We start from the raw sequence: 20531 nt of genomic DNA, 5'->3' as shown, positions 1-20531 counted from the left end.
CCACTGCACCAATCCTGCCTCGACCAGAACATAAATCCTGAAGAAGTAACTTTGCCAGACTTTTCTGAAGGGCACTTACTGCCACTGCTCTGTTTGCTCACAAATTCAGTGGCCACAGTGAACAGAAAAACCTCTTGAAGAAAAAGAAAATGCTGACGATGGCTACATGTGTGTAGTCAGCATAAAGAATGAGATCGTCTAGGAGACAGCCTGTTATCCTGCCTGCTAGACTCAAAACAGTCAATTCTGCAGCACAGTAAATTCTTCTTACAAGCACAGAGAATACAAAACACAACCTACCCTTTGTTTGAACTGCTACTGTAACCGAGACAGGGGTGTTTGTGGAAGAGATTGTAGTAATATTCACCACGTAGTTACTGCCAGAGTCGAGATCTAAACACACCTTTGGATTATCTTCACTTGTAGTGATGTTAAATATCACGTCTTCTGAGAACGTCTTCTCATCCCATCTCTGGCCCCGTATGTGAAACTATTGAAGGATTAACAGAAACGATGGTACAAGTGGTTGTGGCACTCCAAAATTCAGAATACTAGGTTCAATTAAGCCTTGAGAACCTAGGATTACACCCAGTTTAGAGTATCAGCTCAATTTTTAAAAAAAAAAAAAAGGCTTGTGACTAACAGTTTTGGTGCAACAAGATGGCTTAATAAATCAATCTTTAATTTCTTCTGACTGTTAAAATTGTATTTTTTTCATATTTATCTACAGCATATAGAAGGAATCTATCATGTAAACCTTAAAAACACCTCCAACACAAACAGTAAGGTGTAAGTAAATATTCTTTCTTGTTTATAGTGCTGAGATAGAAACTGCATCTGTTTGCTACCTTCTTTATCTTCTTCTCATTCTTCCCCCTTGCCCTACAGAAGCAATATGAAGACCAAATGCCAATCAACATTAAAAACCAAACTTCCCTAAGGCTATCCCAGTGCAGTGAAACAGAAATCGGTTGTTTGGAGGAGATGAAGGGACAAACCCAACTTACCTAGTTGAGCTCAGGACAGTCCAGATCCAGACTATGTGCTGAACTCTACCACATGCAGCCTATGCCTACCTACATGATCCTTAGTTTTCACTATTCTGAAGCATCTTGCAGATAGCTGAATTCAGGCAAAACCATGTGCACAGAGCACATTACACAAGAGATCCACAGCTTGCCAGTTGCCAATGGGTACATGAAAAGCTCTAATTTTGAACCATTAGGGTAATTGGGAATTTGTTTTTTTCCATCTTAGCAGTCCTTCATAAAGGCACACAAACTGAAAATAAATTTTAACACAGGAAGAGAAAGATAGGTTGTTTTCCAAAATTATCCCTCAACCTTGGTATTTTCCTCATCCTGGAAATCCTTTTTCTTTCTTACTTGTCCATATTAAACAAAAAACCCAAAAAACCCAACAACAACAAAAAAACACTAAAACAAAAACCAACCAACCTTTCTTGGGATGTTGTCATTCTCAAAACATACAAATTCTTATCATGTTGCTTCGGCTTTCAGTAACAATGATTCTCATGTTTATAGATGGGGAAAAAAATAGTTACCAAGGTTGCTTTCAATTTCCAAGGAAAACAGTTCCAAAATGTTCAGATAAAACATAGCTGAATCTCTTCAGCAAGGTACGGTATTTCAGTATACCTTGCATTTCTAAAACAAGTTACACCCAGTATCTGCAAGTGATACGCTGTTTACTTGAAATGTTTGCATCACAGAGGGGGACAGAGGCCAAGTTTTGCAATGTTTTCTATGTCAATGTGACCTTGAGCTCTATAATGGAATTTCACTAAAACACAAAGTTGCGCTGAAACACTCCTTATACTTTCAAGCAGATGTTTAGGTGATTTACTTTTGAGTTTTTCACCTAACTTTAGGACAGGTACTTGTTTCATTCCTAACACCTCTAGGTTTCTAGGGAAGAGTGAGACAAATAACAAGCAAAACCCACAAAACTAATCTCCACTGCTGCCTCACCAGAATCAGCCAGGACAAAGCTTCTCCCAAACTCAAATACTGCCCGACTTACTGTGTATGTTTTCTGCACTCCCAAACTTCCAGTTTTCCTTTCCCACTCCACACATGTTTCATTGAATATGGACAAATTACTGAATAATTCCTCCTCTGTGAGCAAAAACATGAACAGAATTAAAAGTTATTTCTCACACAAATCTTAACAGGTTTGGAGCAATTGTTTATTTCTTTCTTTTTCTCTGTTTTTTTTTTGGGGGGGGGGAAGGTTGTTGGTTGGTTTTGGTGTTGGTTTTTTTTCTACACAGGAAAAACAAAATGATGCAGGCAGAAGCTAGCTGGCAATTTTTACCTTAACTGTGTCAGCTGCTAAAATTAAAATAAAAAGCTAACTGAAGAAGCATGTTCCAAACAAATGACTGTGAAGTCCTTAAATACACAGTCAACATTAAGTGAACTACCACGACCAATGAAGACAAATACTTTGCGAGGCTTGCATTTTAACGTAGAACGATTTTAATTCTAATGACTTTGAAGAGGACATTAAAACTACATTACAGTTTCCTCATAGCAAAGGAATAAGCTCATTAACTCTATCAGACCACTGATATGTTCTGTTACATAAAAGCATACATATATAACAGCACTGCTTCTTACACAAGGATTTTCATTATATGCTAACGACTAGAATCTTTCACACCAAGTGACCAATGCAGGAAAAGAACCAACGAGAAAACACATTTTGCTCTGCTTCAGACATTCCTCCTAGGCATAATACACTAAACTTGTACCATGTAAGTATTCCTGCAGTTCTGGTTGAAGCATTTCATTAAAGTGTGCTTATAACAGCATTACACCACTTGAAACGAAGAATAATAAACAACGCCCCAATTCCACTACTTCTGCCACCCATTCTATACTCTCCTTGAACTTGGCTGCTGGTCTGAATCTCACGATATGCAATGGTCTGCCTTCTAAAGAATGAACCACTCACAAATCAACTTGAAGACTTTGTAGACCATTGGATCTGATGGATTAGAAGGCTCATTAAGCAGCAAATAAAAAAGTCATGCAGATTTAAAAGAGCTGTCTAAGAAAAGGAGCCTGCCTATAAGCCAATAAACTTAAAAATGCTCTCCTAAATACAACTTGCGTTAAAGCTGTTCAAGAAAGCTTCTGCGTAAGATTGGAAAAGGTTTTTTGTAGCTGAATGAATGTTTTGGTTCATTATCTGTTTGGGTTGCTTTTTTAAAGGTGTCAACATTTTTCATTGTTTATTATAAATAAAATTATACAACACAGTCACAGAGAAACACTTTTCAGAACAAACACTAGATTAAAAGAATGAAGTCTGCAGAATTAAGCATGTGTGGAGAACAGCTGTGGCAACCAGAGATACATCCCTCAACAGACCTGTGTTAATTTACACTCTCTGAAGAGTTGGCTTATGCCTCACAGAAAAGGCACAGCCAGAGAGATCAATTCATACAGTTTTTTTTGGCAACTCTCTTACTGCTGTCATCAGACAGAGCAGTTGCCTTCACATGACAAGATAATGAAGTATCCCCCCCGAGCCCTGGTAGACACTTCAGAAACATTCACTCAATACTTGGGAGTAATGTCCTGCTGTAAAAGCAAGCATAGCTCAGGGCACTCATTCCCCTGTATTAAAACTTCCATCACCATTTCACATGGAGCACATGGACAAGAAGCTTTCACTAAAATAAATCAGTACATCAATAGTCTCTAAAATTCCTATAGGCAGGCAGTTATTTAGAACTAAAGTGTAACTGCTTAAGTATTTTAGAGCACTTTTTAATTAAAACCATCATAAAATTGTTTTCTAATAGTATTTCCCTCTCCACATATTCCACCCACTCACTAGACCTGTTGCTGCCCCAACCCCAAACTGTGGTTAAGTATGGAAATGCTATTAAAATCTTCCTCTTCTACAAAAAGAAGAAGAGATTAATCTGCATATTCCCCAAAACAAACTTCCTTACAAATGGCTGTGTGAATAGTTGTCACTAAATGCCAGTTATTATTATTTTCTGTTTCACAGTAATGTCTAGAAACTCTGCAGTATTAAGACTTCTGTACTGACATGGAGCAAAAGAGCATGTTCAGTTGTTGTGTTCTTTAAATCAGATACATTTTTATTGAAAGACTGGATGGCAAAAATAACTCATTAGAGCACAGCCAGAGGGAGAAGTCTGCATATCCATGAGATCTGAATTAAAATGCTTAACAAGAAATCTTCGAGACTGCTCAGCAAGAAAATCAGGCACTTGATTCCTGAATTTATGTTATATATATTTATATTATTCTATACATCCAAAGAACAGCTGGCAGACTTTTCCTCAAAAGTTTCCACTCTAAATGGGTAGGAGTGAAAGAGGATGAAAAGCACACACAGAGCATACACCACATTATGGACTTTCTGAGGAGACTGCTTTCCCTCCCTCACTCCTACTTATCATACACTATGGATAACCAAATGTACAGTAAGTGCTTGGTTTAACATTAATCCCAATAAATTAGATACAGTACCCAGTAATGGCACAGAAGTATCTCTGAAAGAACTATTTCTGCACCTAGAGGGAAACAGGTTTCCTGACAGCTTAGCTCTCCTGTGAAATCTAACAGCACCAGTGACTTTCAGAGCCTGGGAACTCCCTGTACCTGCTTGGCCTCAGCAGACAGGTCTTCAACATGCCTGATTTTGATCGAGAGCTTTCACTCAGACCCAGAAATGAGATGGAGAACTGAAGACCCTCCATACAGCCGTATTGCAGCACTAGAAATTTCAGCTTGTGATTACCCGAGAAGGCCACTGGATGCCACTGCTGCTCCACTGACCTCCATATTAACCTCAATCTCCTTCACAGCCCAAGGGATAAGGTCCTAGAAACGACATGCAAATGCCGGGGCTCCATAACAGAAGGCTGTAAAAAGATGCTGGAAGAGTCAGATACTGAAAAGCAAAATTGGGAAGACGGTAGAAAGATGAAAACGGCGAGAAAAGACAGATGCTGGGAAACAGAACACAAATAGGAGAATGCAAAAAGTGAGCATCAAAGGGATTGATTCAGTGAGCATTAGAGGGCGACAATGTTAAGCAAGTCTATGTTAAGAATGCCGAAGAGATTATTTCTAAGAAGGAAAACAAGGAGTGAACAGTCTTCTTTACTCCTCCTTTAAAAGCTCTGCTAGGAAGGAGGGCCTCTTTCTGTGCATAAGCGAGTGGGAAAATGTTCACAGTAATTACAGACAATGCATTAATGCCTGTAGCATTATGCTCTTCTGCCTTAACCCTGTTCCAGGAGGACCCACCTTAATCCTTCGCTTATCAGCCTCTGCAAGTTTAGGTCCTAGTACTCAGTGTTACTATTTGCGGATTCAGAAATAAACCTTAACTCAGAGAGAACTTTATGTTTAAACAGCCATTAAAACCACAACTTCTTCCACATATATAATCCACTAGTCCTCAATTGAAAGAGCTCTTAACTACAACTGACCTCAGCTCAAGATACATCTTATCAGTGAAGTATTTCTGAACTTGCATGGAAAGATGGTATTTATCAGAAAGCAGACAGAACGAACTCCAATCTGACATTTCACCTTCTGCAAGTAGCTAAAAGAGCATCCGCAGGTACAAATTCACTTAATAAGCTCTTCTCACGAATCTCCACACATACACGCAATTTAGGAAAAAAACCCTAAAATCCAAATATTAGCTTTTTTGTATGTTTTGCCTGTTCAATTATGTGAAAAGTGTGAATGATGCTGCAAATGTCATCTGCTGCTAACATGTACCACATGCACCACTTATGTCCAGACACAGAAACGAAATGAGAGCTAACAACATTTTAAAGACAACTTCTGCCCAGACTGTTTCAAGGCACCTGTTCCACAGCACACACACAAACTCCTCTTGCGCAGTAGCTTTTGCAAGTACACATGAAACTTATATTACAAAGACATATCTTCAGTATTCATACCTTTTAGGGTAGTATGGTAAGTTTTTATGAATTTTTCATTTTGAGTAACATACTTGCTTCCATTTTAACCAGGACTGCAAAATTTCAGCAGGTTTTCACCTTCAGCCCCAAACTTTACACAGAGAAAATCCACAAACAAACAGCAAAGCTATAAGCAGACAGTCATTCAGGAAGGAGCAGACAGATAGTTAATGATTTACTACTTCCTTTGGTCTAAAAATGTTACCAGGAGACAATCAGGAGCAGACTAATTCACGCATTGAACTGGCCTGACAAAAACGCAAGAGATACAATTGTGAGCACGTTTACAAAAGAAAGATGTATCAATCAAGGGTGTCAGACTAGGCAGGATTAGATGGGCTGGGATGAGATGCGTATGATCTACTCCTGAGCCGAAGGAGATTCCCAAGACTGGTATCTGCCATCACAAACTTATAATTATTAAGTTGGTTTCAAGCAAACAAATAAACAAAAGCCTAAATCACCTTGAAAAAAGCTGTATTTTTTTTTTTCCTTTGTTTTAACTGACACTGGGTTTCATCACTTTGGTTTAAGAAGTAGCATGTCCCATAACACAGAATCCACCTGTGTTTTTCCAGGCAATTGAAATTACTAAATTACCTGATGTCTGGATTTAACGTATCAAATTACGCCCTTACAAGAACTTTACAAGATCCTTTCCATTGATGACTATAATTATCCTAATTGTTTGATGGGGTTCTTATCCCTCCAGGCCCATGGGTTTTGAATCAATGCCCACAGATGTGAGTGACACCTTTTCCATTAAGATCATAACTGTTGACACAAATTATTTACACCATGGCTGGGAATAGAAATTAGGACAGTGACAGTTAACCCATTCATTGTTGTGAGGAAATTACTGATGCTGCTACTACAGAAACATTCCAGCTGCCTTTCTGTACCATCCCTTATTGTACAAGTAATGATTGTACAAGAGAGTAAAAACTGACATCCCAGAGAATTCCAGCTAGAAGGGAAATCTGTCTTTGGGAATAGGGATAAAGCATTGCAGAAGGGAAAGTAAAAGCAAAGGGAAAACAACTGTGGATTGAAAAGAAAGTAACCAGACCCTCTCAACTGCATGGAAATTACCTTTGCTGTAGGCCTAACAGTTAAATTACACCTAATGGATGATCCTGCTCCGTTTATTCCAGACTGGATTCAGATTTCACTTTTGATTTTTTTCAAGGCCTTTTTTTTTTTGCCAATTACGACAGTATTATTTTCCTCTTCTACAATGTTTTCAAGTGCTGACCGTCCTTACTGCCTAACACAACACTAGAAGGCTCTCAGAACCTACCAGTAAGATTGCCATGCTGTCAGACTCAGCATTAAAGGGAAACAGAGGTCAGTTTTCTCTGTTCTCTACAACAGCTGCTTCCCACTGCTTGAGTATTGGAAGGCTTTACTAATCATGTGCATTACTTTTCTATGGAAGTCAGATTAACGCACTCCCTCCAGCTGTTTTACGTATCCATGGACTTTTTCCACCCATGTGCAATAGCTGCTTCTTTTGCAAGGACAGTGTTTCACTTAACACATCAAAACCACTTTAATAAATGCATTTCTAGTAACAGTGAATTGTGGTACTGTATTTAAATACTGAAAAACTATTCTTTAATGCAGGCTTGAATTTTCTTTCCCTTGGAAAAAATAAGGTAAACACACAGAATACCAATAACCTCCAAAGATAACAGGTGTAGAGAAGGAGTTTTCTAGAAGTTTTCTAGGATCAGTATAATGAGCAGCAGCTAACCCAGCCTGTGTGCTTATAGCTGAGACTACAGCCAATTGTTACAGAAAGGATAGATCAGATATTGTGAATAAGCTCGCCACGACAAGGTTACCTCTAGGATTTGGGACTAGGAAATTCAAAAAAGCTTGATGAATAGTAGAAGGGAGGACTCTGCAAACAGGATGAAGAGAGCTGCAGTAGGTGAACAGAACATTTCCCTCCAAAATATCCCTAACAATTGTCCAATTAACATAGAAAACAGCATCAGACACACTGTTCCCTTTGTTCATGAACTGACCCCTTCCTAACTGGAGAATTAAGAGCAAGGTAACCTCGTAAGCACCTTGTTCACCGTAATTCCTCTTAACTTTCTCTGGATGCCTACGAAGTAAGTCCTCAAGAGTTAAGAGCTGTCTGTATGTGTGTATGTGCTTATATGCATGCACATACACAATCTACATATATTTTACTTCAGCATCTGTGTTAGGAACATGCAGCAGATAGCCAAGGCACAAATCACCTTTTTTCCTGGCGTTTTTACAGCCTAGATTGATAGATAGATAGATAAATAGGTAGATAGGTAGACAGATCTCATGGGCAGAATCTACTCAAAAAGAAAAACATGAGTAGGAAGGCTTCATTTCATACTTTTCCATGAAAAAACAACCATAAATCTCAGATTACCTAATGTCCAATTTGAAGCCCACACCCATAACAACCTCTCTTGGTAAGGTATGTATTACTACCAAAAAAGCTCAAGTTAACATTTTCTCCTCTAAAATGCACGATGAGAAAACCTATCTTATTGTGTCAGACTAACTTGCATTCCACCACTGCATGCTATAGTGCTTTACAGTCAAAGCCCTCCTCTGAAACAAACTGAAACAATATTCCAATTAGATGATCATTTTTTCACTCTGTAAGAAACTTCCAAGGTTTACCACTAAATCCCACCAGAGCTCAACACAGTATGTGCCGGAATAATGGCACACCATTTCTACAATGAAAATAAATAAACCCATACATGTCTACTACACATGAGAAAAAGAAGTTCTTCCAGGACAAACTGAACAGGATGCCCAGACTCACATGTTGAACATACTGGACAGCAGGTACTTAACTGCTGATATGTTCTCTGCACTTAAGTGTCTTGAGCTTATGTATACAAATCCAGGGTTGGGGAAGGAAGATTGTTACCCAGCTGACTATTGCCAGATTTCACTGATGATGGCTTAATCCAATCAGCATCTCTCAGTAAAATTATTTTTGTTAAGCAATTTTTAAACATTTAAACCAGATACTATTATAGGTACTTATACACTCACACACAGATGCTATATACCCCAACAGACAATACAACAGACAACACTAATAAAGGGCATTCCATAACAATCACTGCCTAAGAAATGAAGAAGCAATTATTTGTCAAATGGAACATGCTCAAGGGAATTTCTTAACTTCTTTGCTTCTAATGAGGTTTTTCAGGCAGTAGGAGAAGACAAATTGTTTTCCAGCTCTACCATAAGTTATTTTGGAACGGTATATGATTTTCACTCATTTTAATGGGAATTACTGATTAATTACACACACCCTTAAAATCACATACATCTGAAAGGCATCATTACTGAAAGAGAAATGTCAATTCATTTGAAAGTCATTTGTTTCCTCTAGTAAGTGTAAAAAATGTAGAAATTAAGAAGCTGAAGACCTTGCTACTAATTTCCTATTTATTTATTTATTTAAAAAAAAAATAATAAAAAAAAAAAAGAGCCCGGACTAGTTAAGCTATTTTTTAAAAGTTTTTTTCCCATTCTACTTGCCCGTAACTCTGATTTTTTTGGGTCTTTGATCCAACAGCTAGAGCTGGTGTATGCATTTTTGCCTCTGGCAAAGGTCTTACTGAAATCCTGTGAGTGCAGCCTGAAGGGTCAGGTCCTTCTAAGCTTCAGAGTGCTCAAGACCAAACTCTTGGCATTGCAAAGACTGACACACCTGAACAACTCAGCCCCTCTACACAATGCTGGCTTCAAAGCCAATTCAGAAAGTACAGCTATGCAAATTGCCTAAATGAAATATGAATTCTGCCCTCTAACAAGAGCCGTTACGTTTTTATTAGGGCTCTGTAAAAAGTGAGAGAACTTCTTTTCTGCATGCCCATTTTATTTGATGTTGCATGAGTTATATTCACAGTGAATGCTCAAGACATCAAGTGAGGCAAGAGAGGCATCAAGCAGCAACTCTCTGTGTAAAGGCTTTGTCTGTGAAGTGGTAGCAGTCAAAGACACACTCCAGTCCTTTTGAAAAACATGTGCCTATATCAAAGCTGCATAAGCACTGCCATCTGCAAAGGACAGCACTGTTACTTAAGAGACGGACAGTCATCTATGACCTGTGACACCTCTTTCTAAGGACACAGAAGAACACTAAGGAGCCCAACAGACATAATCCAAAACATCTGCTATTTTTTTGCTGTTATTAAAATGTTAGTATATCCTGTTTCCAAGCCCACAGTATGACACCGCCTTCATTACAGAACTCCCTTCTCAGGACTCATTCTTTCCTAAGAAAACCCTTCTGGGCTGAAATTCAGACAACCAGATGCTAGAAAGGCATCCTTGAACAAATTTTACTTAGGTTATTATGACAGAAGATTAAAAAAAAAGGAAAAAGGAGTTTTGAATTCCATTGCCCCTACTTTCATCATCATGAACTTCACAGTATTAGGCACACAGCAAAATATTGTTAAATGCCTTCTGCTCATCTTGTTCCACTGGCTTTTAAAGTTCAAAGTTCTCAGTGCAGTAGTGTAACTCCAGTTCCGTTAGTCCCTTTCAATTTGAAATAAAAAGCAAGACAACTACAGAAAGATCTGTGGCATTCACTAGAAAATGTTGCATGGTTAACATCCTCTTCTGTGACCCTCCCATACAAAAGTACCACCACATGCTTACATGGTAAATTAGACAGGGATTTCTTGCCTTCATCCTTCCTCCTGTTCCTACCTTCAGAACAGGAATGTGAAAATACATAAATAGCATACCCCACCTCAACTCCTACAGTAATATGTACCTTTGCATACAAACGTAATATTCTCCCACGACTGATCTATTGTGCATTCTGAAAAATTCCTGCCTCCATTAAAATAATATCCTTCTTTACACTGATAGTGCACTCTGCTCCTTAGGGTGGTAGAGTTGTCCCAGGTCATTTCTGTGTGTGGAATCAGCAAAGGTTTGCCACAGTCTATTTCTGGAACAGAAAAAAAAGGATAACAAAACCTGAAAATTAAAACAAGTATAGCATATCAAAGTGTTTAAGGAAGAGAGATGTACTGTCCCAACAAGATACACTTCACTTGTTTTCACTTCTAGTGATTTCTAGAAGTCAGGTCAGCCCTTTAGAACCCTGAATTTTGTGAGTGGAGAATTTCCAGCAGGGTGGGGCATTTATCCTTCAAGATGAGCCATAAAATAAAACAGTGTCATGTTTAGAAATGGAGAACAAAGATCTCTAAGCAGATTTTTACAAAAAGATTTACCTTCCCATAACATTATTTTTACCCCCACATGCTATTTATTCCTTTATTTTACCTATCATTAGTAACAACAGATATGAAAAATGACACAAGTAGCAACATGGAAGAATAGCACCAAGAACAGAATCCACTGTTCCTTTGCCAGTGGATTTAATTCAAGCTTTGGAAAACAGGAGAAGCTAATACAGACAAGAGAAAGTACACTTACAGGAGAATATTTGGGGGATTAGTCAGACCACGTTAAAGGTAATTAGAAAGCTGGGGTAATGCACTTTTAAATTAATTTATTTGCTCAGATGTTTTCACAGGCTTCATAATAAAATGAGGGAAAAAGAATAAAGAGTGAAGAACAAACAAATGCAAGAATATTACTTAGGGTTGAAATTCCCCTTCAAATCTACAGAGAACATTAAACCCTAATAAAAGATTCTGCACCACTTAACTTACAAGAACAATTTAAGAATTAAAATCTTACCTTCACTACAGCTTACATGCTGTGCTTTTAAATTTTTTAATATACAATCTTAAGCAATTCTAAAATTATACTGAAAAAAGACATAAACCCCAAATCTTATAGAATCGTGACATGTACAAGTAAAGGTGACGTTAAACATATGTATTGCAACAGGCCATACATCCACCATCATGGCTACCTCCCTCTTCATATCCCAATGCACGAATGTATGCATCTATTATAAATCATGAGAAGAAGCTTTAGAATAACTACTGCACATGCAAAAAATATACTTAACTTCTAGAAGGACAATATGTCATGAGATACGAAGATCACTGCTGATTAACTCCAGCTACCTGCCCAAAGCCATTCCCTAATCAGACTAAAAAGCAGAAACGTGTTTCTGTGTAACATAGCAAACCTTCAATTTGGACTGGTGACCCAGAATAAGAATATTAGAGAAGATTCTAGAAGTAGAGAGCAGTTGTCAGTATACATTTCACATTCAAAAGAAATTACTACATTTGACTGCAATAAACAGAAGATTCGACTCTGCTGGATCAAGCTGAAAAGATTAAGCATCCAGTCAATGAAAAAGTGAAGTTGTGTCAATATAAAAACTGACTAAAGACTAATGATCCTGAGGTCATTAGTCTAGTATGAGTTAATACTAGTTAACAGTCTCAGCTCAGAGTAAAAATACATTAGAAATATTGCTGGGCAAAATACTTACTTTAAATTCTTATCTAGAAACTTATTGGGCTACCTTCCTCTAAATCACAGGAACAAGGAATTTAGGACTCATGTCAAGTAACAATAGCTTGCTTGAGCAATCACAGTTTGCAACTGGAAACTGTCTGAATACAGACATTTTTAGGGGATGATAACTGCTAATAGTGGTCCACTTTTCAAGCAGTGGCTTCAACCACAGAGTAGATATTGAGCTAGAAAAATGGAAGCAGCTTAGGATGAATTTTCATCTCATGTTAATCCTAATGTTTGACATGCATTGGGATTTTGTCTCTAGAATGGTAACTTTTTAACAATTTATTGCAACCTTATTAGGAACACAGATTAAAAGAAACCTGTTTAATATATGGCTTCTGTTTTCTAACTGAACTTCATATGCCAGAAGCAGTCTTCTGAATGTCCAAAGAGGATGTCTCTGACAACTGCTATTTATTACGAAGTCTGAAAGAGAACCTATCCTAAGTAAATCTGAAGGCAGATTTGATTTACCTTTGCACACCAGATCAATACCATCCCATTGTCCTTTGGCATTGCAGACTGCAGTCTGATTGCCACTTGCCATAAAGTAACCATGAACACAATTGTAAGTAACTTCACTTCCATATGTAGTCCCACTTAGAGATGCTGGATGTGCATTTAAAACAGAGGGTGGAACCCCACAGTCCACACCTAGGAAGAGGAAGAAAGAGGAAGATAAACTTGTTATTCAAGCAGCAGAAGCAGCGACAGCTGCACTCCCCTAAATATTGCTGTCATTGTTACCAACTAACCCCCTTCTGTGTTAATCCAACACCCCCCAGATGCCCTCTGTGACATCCCCACCATGACTAAGAGGGCTGTAGCTACTCCTACCTACTCCAGAGCTGCTGCCATATGAAATGACTTCTCCTTGCTTTTCTCTCAGAATGGCATGCTAAATCTGTGACTCCTTCCTCAGCTTAGCTGCTAGTATACAGAAAACATCCTTTTTTAAAAACAAAAATATAGGATTCTCCTGCTTTTACAACCCTGATTACAGGTGGCAAGCTGGTTCTATACCATTTGCAGTGAACAACAGTCAGAGGGAGGCAGACGAGCAGAAACTGCCTTTAGGATGACAAAATTTTAAGTGCACAAGGACTGAAGAAATGCAAAACCACAGACAAGTTTACAACATACAACACAAAAGCTTCCTGTTAAAGCAAAAGTCTTCATCTGTTCAAAATGTGCTGTAATAGTTGCTCTATTCACAAACATGCAGAGTTGTCATTTACAAATACCTAAAATGAAGAAGTCAAGTAGCTCAAAAAAGAAGTTTGTAATGTTGTCCATTTTCTAAGGTAAGCTGCCATCTAAAAGGCTTTCATGTTAGCATGACACAGCCCTCACATTCAACAGTTTAACTACACCTCTTCACATACATCACACCTTCCCATTAAGCTATCTGACTTTCCATCTCAAGACAATTCCTTTATTAATATTCAAAGAAAGCTGTAACCTTCAAAGACATTATAGCCATACACTTGTATTTAAATTAAAAAAAAAAGGAGGATCTTGCTCCATTTACAGTATCCTGATATTAGGTCACACATTTTACCAAGTTTGACTTATCTTCAATGGCCAGTTTTATCATGACTACATAAGATAAACTAAATTACCATACGAAGGAAGACAAAAGACAAACTTACTGACTTTCCTGAAAAGGATGACATTACACCTGGCCAGGAGAAAAATCAGTGATAAAGGCTTATCAGGGACGTTCTCAAGAGTTTAAAGAATTATTTAAAGGTGTCTTTACTAATATTTAAATAAATAAATAAATAAATATTAAGACTTGCTAGTTTTACAAAAAGAGAAGTCCTAACTAAAATCCAGGAAAAGAGCTTGCAACACAAAGGAGAAATAAGCTTGTCACTTCCCACAGACACACATAAGAACATCACATTTCTATTTTCTCTCAGAGAAAGTAAACAAAAACAAACAAAAGAAACAAAAAAGACACCACGAAAGAATGAGAAACCAAGAGGGCTTTTGTATTTTGAGGAGAGGAAGAAGGAACTCTCCTCACTAAGTGATCATTTTCAGGATGACATTCTGCCCTGTAGAATTGTTATACGTTGTGTAACTTCTGTTAGCTAGCACTTCCAAGTGTCATTTAACTAATATACAGTTTGTAACTCCTCACAGAACACAAAATTCTGTACTTGTAAGGAGCAAATATTTCAACAGAATGGGCAACTGGAACACCAAAGCAAGTGGAAGTTTTAAAGATGCTCACAGGAATCTTAACACTTCAGAGACGTAAAAGCAATCGCTCAAACACAAATGCTGTTAAAATCACGAAGGCTATGCAGGGATGGAGGGTGGTATGATGCCTCTCTTTCGTGCCTACAGCCAACCTTCGGAAAAAACTTCACAAGCTGGCATAAAATTTGTTTTTTCCATGAGAGGTCACTAATGCCTTCCAACTCAGTGGCCTTTCCCATGAAAGGAAGGGCTACAGAAATCTACTTGTTCTCTGTGCCTTGGTTCACAGGCAGAAGGACACACTGCAGCGTCTGTAAAAATGAAAGGACCAGCATCGAAAATATCACTCACTAACAAGAAGAGGTAGCACCATTTTATAACTTGTTCTTTTCTTCTTTTTTTTTTTTTTTCAAATAGCCAGATCTTGAAAAATTATCCTTTGGATTGAGGAACTATTCTACTGTCTTTAACTACCACACTTCCCCATGCATAAACCAACTTAACGAAGAATTTAAGAAAGACTTAAGACTCTTTTCACCTTTACAGCTTAAAGTGGCAGGTTCCCAAGTTTCATTTGCAGTGCAATACGACAACTTTCCCTCGTCACTGTAAAACCCTTCCTTACATTCATAATGAACCGCACTTCCTGGTAGCAAGCTGTAGTTCCCCACAATGTAGCCATGTTTCATTTCAGGAGGGGAACCACATCCAATTTCTGCAAAGAGACTGTGTTAGAAGATCTCACAGTATAAAAATCACAACATATGATCATTTTAACATGAGCTGAACTGGATGGTCGCATCACAAAATACGCCCCACCTGACGAATTTGAGAAGTCGCCAAAGGGGTGCAAGATTAGAATTGAAAAGTTTTACTAGCCACAGTTGGAGAAACACATTGATCCATATATTGAGCTACATCTTTACTAACATACAGCTGGAGCCATCCACAACACCGATGAGGAGACACTAGAATGTGATGATGCTCTGTGTGTGCTAGTCTCGCTACAGCAATGGATACACGATCCTTCAACACCAGATGAAAATTTAAGATCCCAATGCAGAGTTTCATTTCCCTGTGCATGGGAAAAGCAAAGCACTGCAGACAGGCTGAAATTAAATGGCCCGCCTGTCAATTCCTCCACCTCATTGAACCAGCTTGCATAAAAATGCTACATTCCTGCCTGTGACAGGGCTTCCTTGTCCAACTCCACAAGCAACACAGTCAGTGCAGACACACTTTTTTACCACATCATGTGGAGGAGGAAGTTGGTGAGATAAGCAGGGCTGGTGGCAGCTTTGCCAAAATTAAGTGGAACACTCCAACTGGAAAAACTGGACAAGTTACAGGCAGTGAGCTTTACTGATGGTCCTTACAATAATTCAGAAATGACAGCTGGTACAATCGAGGCACGTAAGCCTGGAATGCCTGGCTTCCCTACATACTGTGACAGCTACAGCTTACACTGCTAGCACTTTGCAGCTGTGAAAACCTACACTAGGGAGGAAAGGAGGAACGGTTTCAAATCAACTCTTTTGTTGTTGTTCTTATGGCAAGATAAACAGAACAGCTTATTAATGCAGTTGGCAGAATACGTAACAAATAGCTAAACTACTATGTTATTATTACTCTCCCCTAGCTTGTTCCATTCATCTGAATTCTCACACCAGCTATGCATCCTCTTTTCCCTCCCCCTCCATGCAGTGCGATTTTGTAAGCCAGTGGATTACACCACACCTCCTTCCTATTCAGAAACTAACTACATCACCTTCATTGCATTAAGCTTCTCTGACCCTGCACACCTGATCCACTGCTGAGAGCCTGTAGAAACTGTATCTGCTGTCAACATTACCATCCAGGTATCATTAGTACAAACTGAGCCCAAAAAGAAAGAAAATCATACAGTGAGCAAAATCCACAGAGAAGGCTTCTGCCCTGCAGACTTAAAAGCACAGGTCAAAGCAGGTATTACTGTATCTTGTAAGATCTAACTTTATCAGCTAGCAAAAACAGCATCCAGAGACTCTCACCTTTGCATGAAACTGTGTTCCCATCTGGATGAAAAGAATGCTCTCCGTTATCTAATTTATAACCATCATTGCAGAAACACCTGTAGCTTCCTTCAGTATTCACGCATCTTGCATTGCGACCACACAGCCCAGACTCCTCGCATTCATCTACATCTAAAAATTCCAAGAAAAATATATGCACTGCGTAACAGGTTTTGGGTTGTTTTTTTTCAATTAATTAATGTAGGACCCAAGCTTAAACAAACACGGTATTCCATGAAAGGTTCTATGTAGCTTCTGATAGCTCTTCTGAGAAACAAAGGAGCTTATCATTACCTAGTGTTTCTAGCATCTGGAAGGAGGAGACTCTCAATTTTGTAGCTAGCTATCTTTTAATTTATTTTTTTTTAACATGACAAATACTTTCCAATGTAATCTCCTGCTACAACAATCCCAGAAAAATCCCGTATCTGCAAATGTCTTAATCAGTTACAACAGTTCATTACCGTAACACAGAACTCGCTAACATTCTACTCTAAACAAAAATATGACATTCTTGGAGAAAGATTAAGTATCAACATATTTTCTTTAGCCTAGCTTCTTCTTTCGGGAAGACTCTTGCTTGAATGTGACTGGAAAGCCATGATTTCTAACATAGCAAAGAATGCAAAACAGAACTGATTCACAGCTGCTACAACCTAGATGTCTTACAAGTAAGTGTTGGCAGAACAGAAAATGCTGTGATACAGTTTTAAAAAGTAAATTCCAAAGTGATGTGAGAAAAGATTTGTGTAGCAATAGTTTTGGATTCCTGGTGCTCAAGACTCTGTGATGTCTACCTGTACAGTTTGTGCCATCATTAGGAATAAATGTCTTGTTGTTGTTGGAGGCTCGATATCCATCAAGGCAGACACAGTAAAAACTTCCGTGTGTATTATGACACAGTGTATGATTTCCACAGATCTTGCTGGCTCCAATCTGGCATTCGTCTTTATCTGTCAGCACATTTAGAACACATCACAGAGAGAGATTAAGAAAAGTAAGGTATCCTCCCCTTCTCACTCATTCTTCGGTAAACAGACTTCCCCTTACTGTTTTTCCGAATTATTTGGGATGTAAACACTGCTAGTAAGCTGGAGTATTTGGATTAACAGAGGCTACTGTCCCTAGAAGGAACAGATGTGAATAAAGTTTCATGACACAGCCTGAGCTGATCTAAGAGCTGTTGAAACCAAAGAGCCCTTTTCTTTGCTTCTGCTCTTCCTGACATCATGCACTGACTGCAGCACTTGATGGAGCTTGTGCTGATCTTACCAACTCACTCAACTGGCAGAGAATTACCATGGCAAAATATGCAGCTTCTCTTCTCTCGCAATGACATTAGTGAACTCTGCACAGGGCCCAAGCAGGTGCCACTGCTTGTGAAGGAAGGGGAGATACGGAGTGGAAGAGATCAGAGGTGAAGGGCCTTTCTCTTTAAGCAGGGGTGAGCTATTACAGACACTCTGACACAATGTTTGACATCACCTCTGACTCACGTATTGATTTCTCTCATATGAGATAGTATTAAAAGGACACTATCAGCTACATAATACAGAAATGCTGAACAACACTTTCCATGTAACAGACAGCTGCACTGAAGAAATCTGTGTACAGATGCACACTATCATTAAGAACAGACATTCAACTGATTAAATTAATTTTCAGTCAGCCAGTAATCTGAGATAACTGGAAAAGTTAGCAAAAATGCACTGATAATTTTAATTGTCAGTTTTATTGTCTAGCTTTCAGTTCAATGATGCATAGGTTGAAAAGAATAATAAACTGAAGCCCACCACACTGAATTTTGTTTTTTTCCTGAAGCTAGGATAAAAAACATTTAAAAAACCAATCCAATACATTATATTTTAAAAGTAATTGTTTGATACAACCCTGCATTTATCGACATAAAATTAATTATAATCCTTCAGTATACAGCAGAAACTGAATAAAACAGTTAAGCAACTAAGCGAAAACCAGTATTTACATCCAGTACAGCTCAAGGTCAGCCGATGGAAAAAAAGGAAAAAACATCCACACATATTTTACCTTTTGGAAATTCTGCCAGGAAATAACAAAGCTTTTGCTGTACTTTGAAGAATTCAGTAATATTACTCAAGAAAAAACATTTTAGGAATGCACACGGTTTCTTGCCATTTTACAAAATGGCAGCCTACCTTGACAATGGGTTCTTCCATTGCCTACAAATCCATAGTTACAGATGCAGACACTTTTTCCTTCAATTTGATGACATGTAGCGTGAATGTGGCAAGTTGCACAGACATCTGGAACTGATCTCTTCACAACTGCTTTAAGAACAAAAAGACATAATTACTTTTTTTATTATTTTTTAAACGGACTAACCGGTAACTGGCACAGAATTTAAACCGGAGATACAACCCAGATTAAAACACATGGAATAAAATCCTATCTCCTCCCATCTCTTTTTCAAACTTGCAGGAAAACCACAGCCATAGTATTCAAAGACAAAAAAAACAAACAAACAAACAAAAGAAAGTATTAAACAAAATAACTACACTGAACATTTTTTTCCATCCATCTATTCTCTTACAACAAAAAAAAAACGCTTGTTAGTAAGGCCTGTGAGACATATAATAAATAGCTCTATCCAGTATTACGAATCTTTTTGCCATATTAATTTTATTTCCCATTTCTCTTGATTTCTGTTTCTTCATTTATTCTATTATTTTGTTTCTATTATTTACACATAGACACTTGGGCTATTTACCAATCTATTTGTATCCTGTATCATCAACGTGTCCACAGTAAAAATGCTATTCATAAAACTAATGTTGAAAATGGCTTACAGAAAAGTCATTTTAGAAATTAATTTATATTAGAAGTAGTTTTGCAGCATATGACACACAAGCTAATTTACTGCAATTTGATGCAGCTATACATATACATGAAACTAGAATAAAATGTGAACTTACTCCCTAATTTGTATTCATACTTTCAGTGTACCGTTTGCTTTTCCCTCCATTTTCTGAAAGCTCTTTCTGTTATCTTCACACAGGCACTGCCTTTCCAAATGATAAACCTCAGAATGGCCAGCTTGAATGTAGGCAAAACACGCACATGCTTACACCCTTCGTGTATTTTTTAAGCAATAACTAATACCGCACAAGCTGATGTTGTCTCATCATGCTGGACAGAACAATACAGAATTCTTGTACTCTTCTAAGATAGCTCAAGATTGATAATGACGGTGTGGTTTTTACAGAATACAAATCTCACTGTGTATATAGCAGCTATAACGAATTTTTGCCTGTCTTCGCATGCTGTCTAACCACATCTCCGTAACAGGAAGGAAAAGCCAGCTTCTTTTACACACTAAATTTACCAGTGTGGTAACACTGCCCTTCTGCACGCAGTGTCCCAGCTCTACTCACAGCACATTTCTGAGTGCGTTAAGGCTCATGGGAAGCATCACAGATTCCGACTCCTAACACTCAATGGTTTTATATACTTGTGTGTGCGCGCACCCAGTAAGAACACAAGACACAACCCGCCAGCGTGCCACGGCAGCCAACGCAGACCATAAAATTAAATTTAAAAACAGCCACGGGAAGAACCTTCCCTCGATGCCTCAATCTTCTGATAAGCCATGGGAGTGTCCTCCTCAGATTGCTGCTCCGGGAGATAAACGCGGGGTTTCCCCTCTCCACCCCCCCCGCTGTGTATCAAACTTGGCGACTCACTCACTTCTCCTCACAAACACGCCGTTTTCCACCCCGGCACCACAGCCACCTCAC

General features: G+C 38.4%; 1 protein-coding gene across 1 annotated transcript in view; it reads right to left on the bottom strand.

The window, feature by feature from the left end:
* SUSD1 (sushi domain containing 1) overlaps positions 1-19064 on the bottom strand; it is a gene marked incomplete at both ends in the record, with an annotated part of 21449 nt that extends 2385 nt beyond the window's left edge. The window contains 8 exons of the mRNA XM_010017042.1: positions 301-490; positions 2044-2138; positions 10812-10991; positions 12971-13150; positions 15246-15422; positions 16738-16890; positions 17556-17711; positions 18933-19064. Of these exons, the coding sequence (XP_010015344.1) occupies positions 301-490; positions 2044-2138; positions 10812-10991; positions 12971-13150; positions 15246-15422; positions 16738-16890; positions 17556-17711; positions 18933-19064 (1263 nt within the window). The remainder of the gene's footprint in view (positions 1-300; positions 491-2043; positions 2139-10811; positions 10992-12970; positions 13151-15245; positions 15423-16737; positions 16891-17555; positions 17712-18932) is intronic.
* Positions 19065-20531: the final 1467 nt, after the last annotated feature.

This window comes from Nestor notabilis, unplaced genomic scaffold (assembly GCF_000696875.1).
Source record: "Nestor notabilis isolate BGI_N333 unplaced genomic scaffold, ASM69687v1 scaffold29466, whole genome shotgun sequence".
In the NCBI taxonomy this organism is placed as follows: Eukaryota; Metazoa; Chordata; class Aves; order Psittaciformes; family Psittacidae; genus Nestor; species Nestor notabilis.
This window is presented reverse-complemented; position numbering and strand designations above follow the sequence as displayed.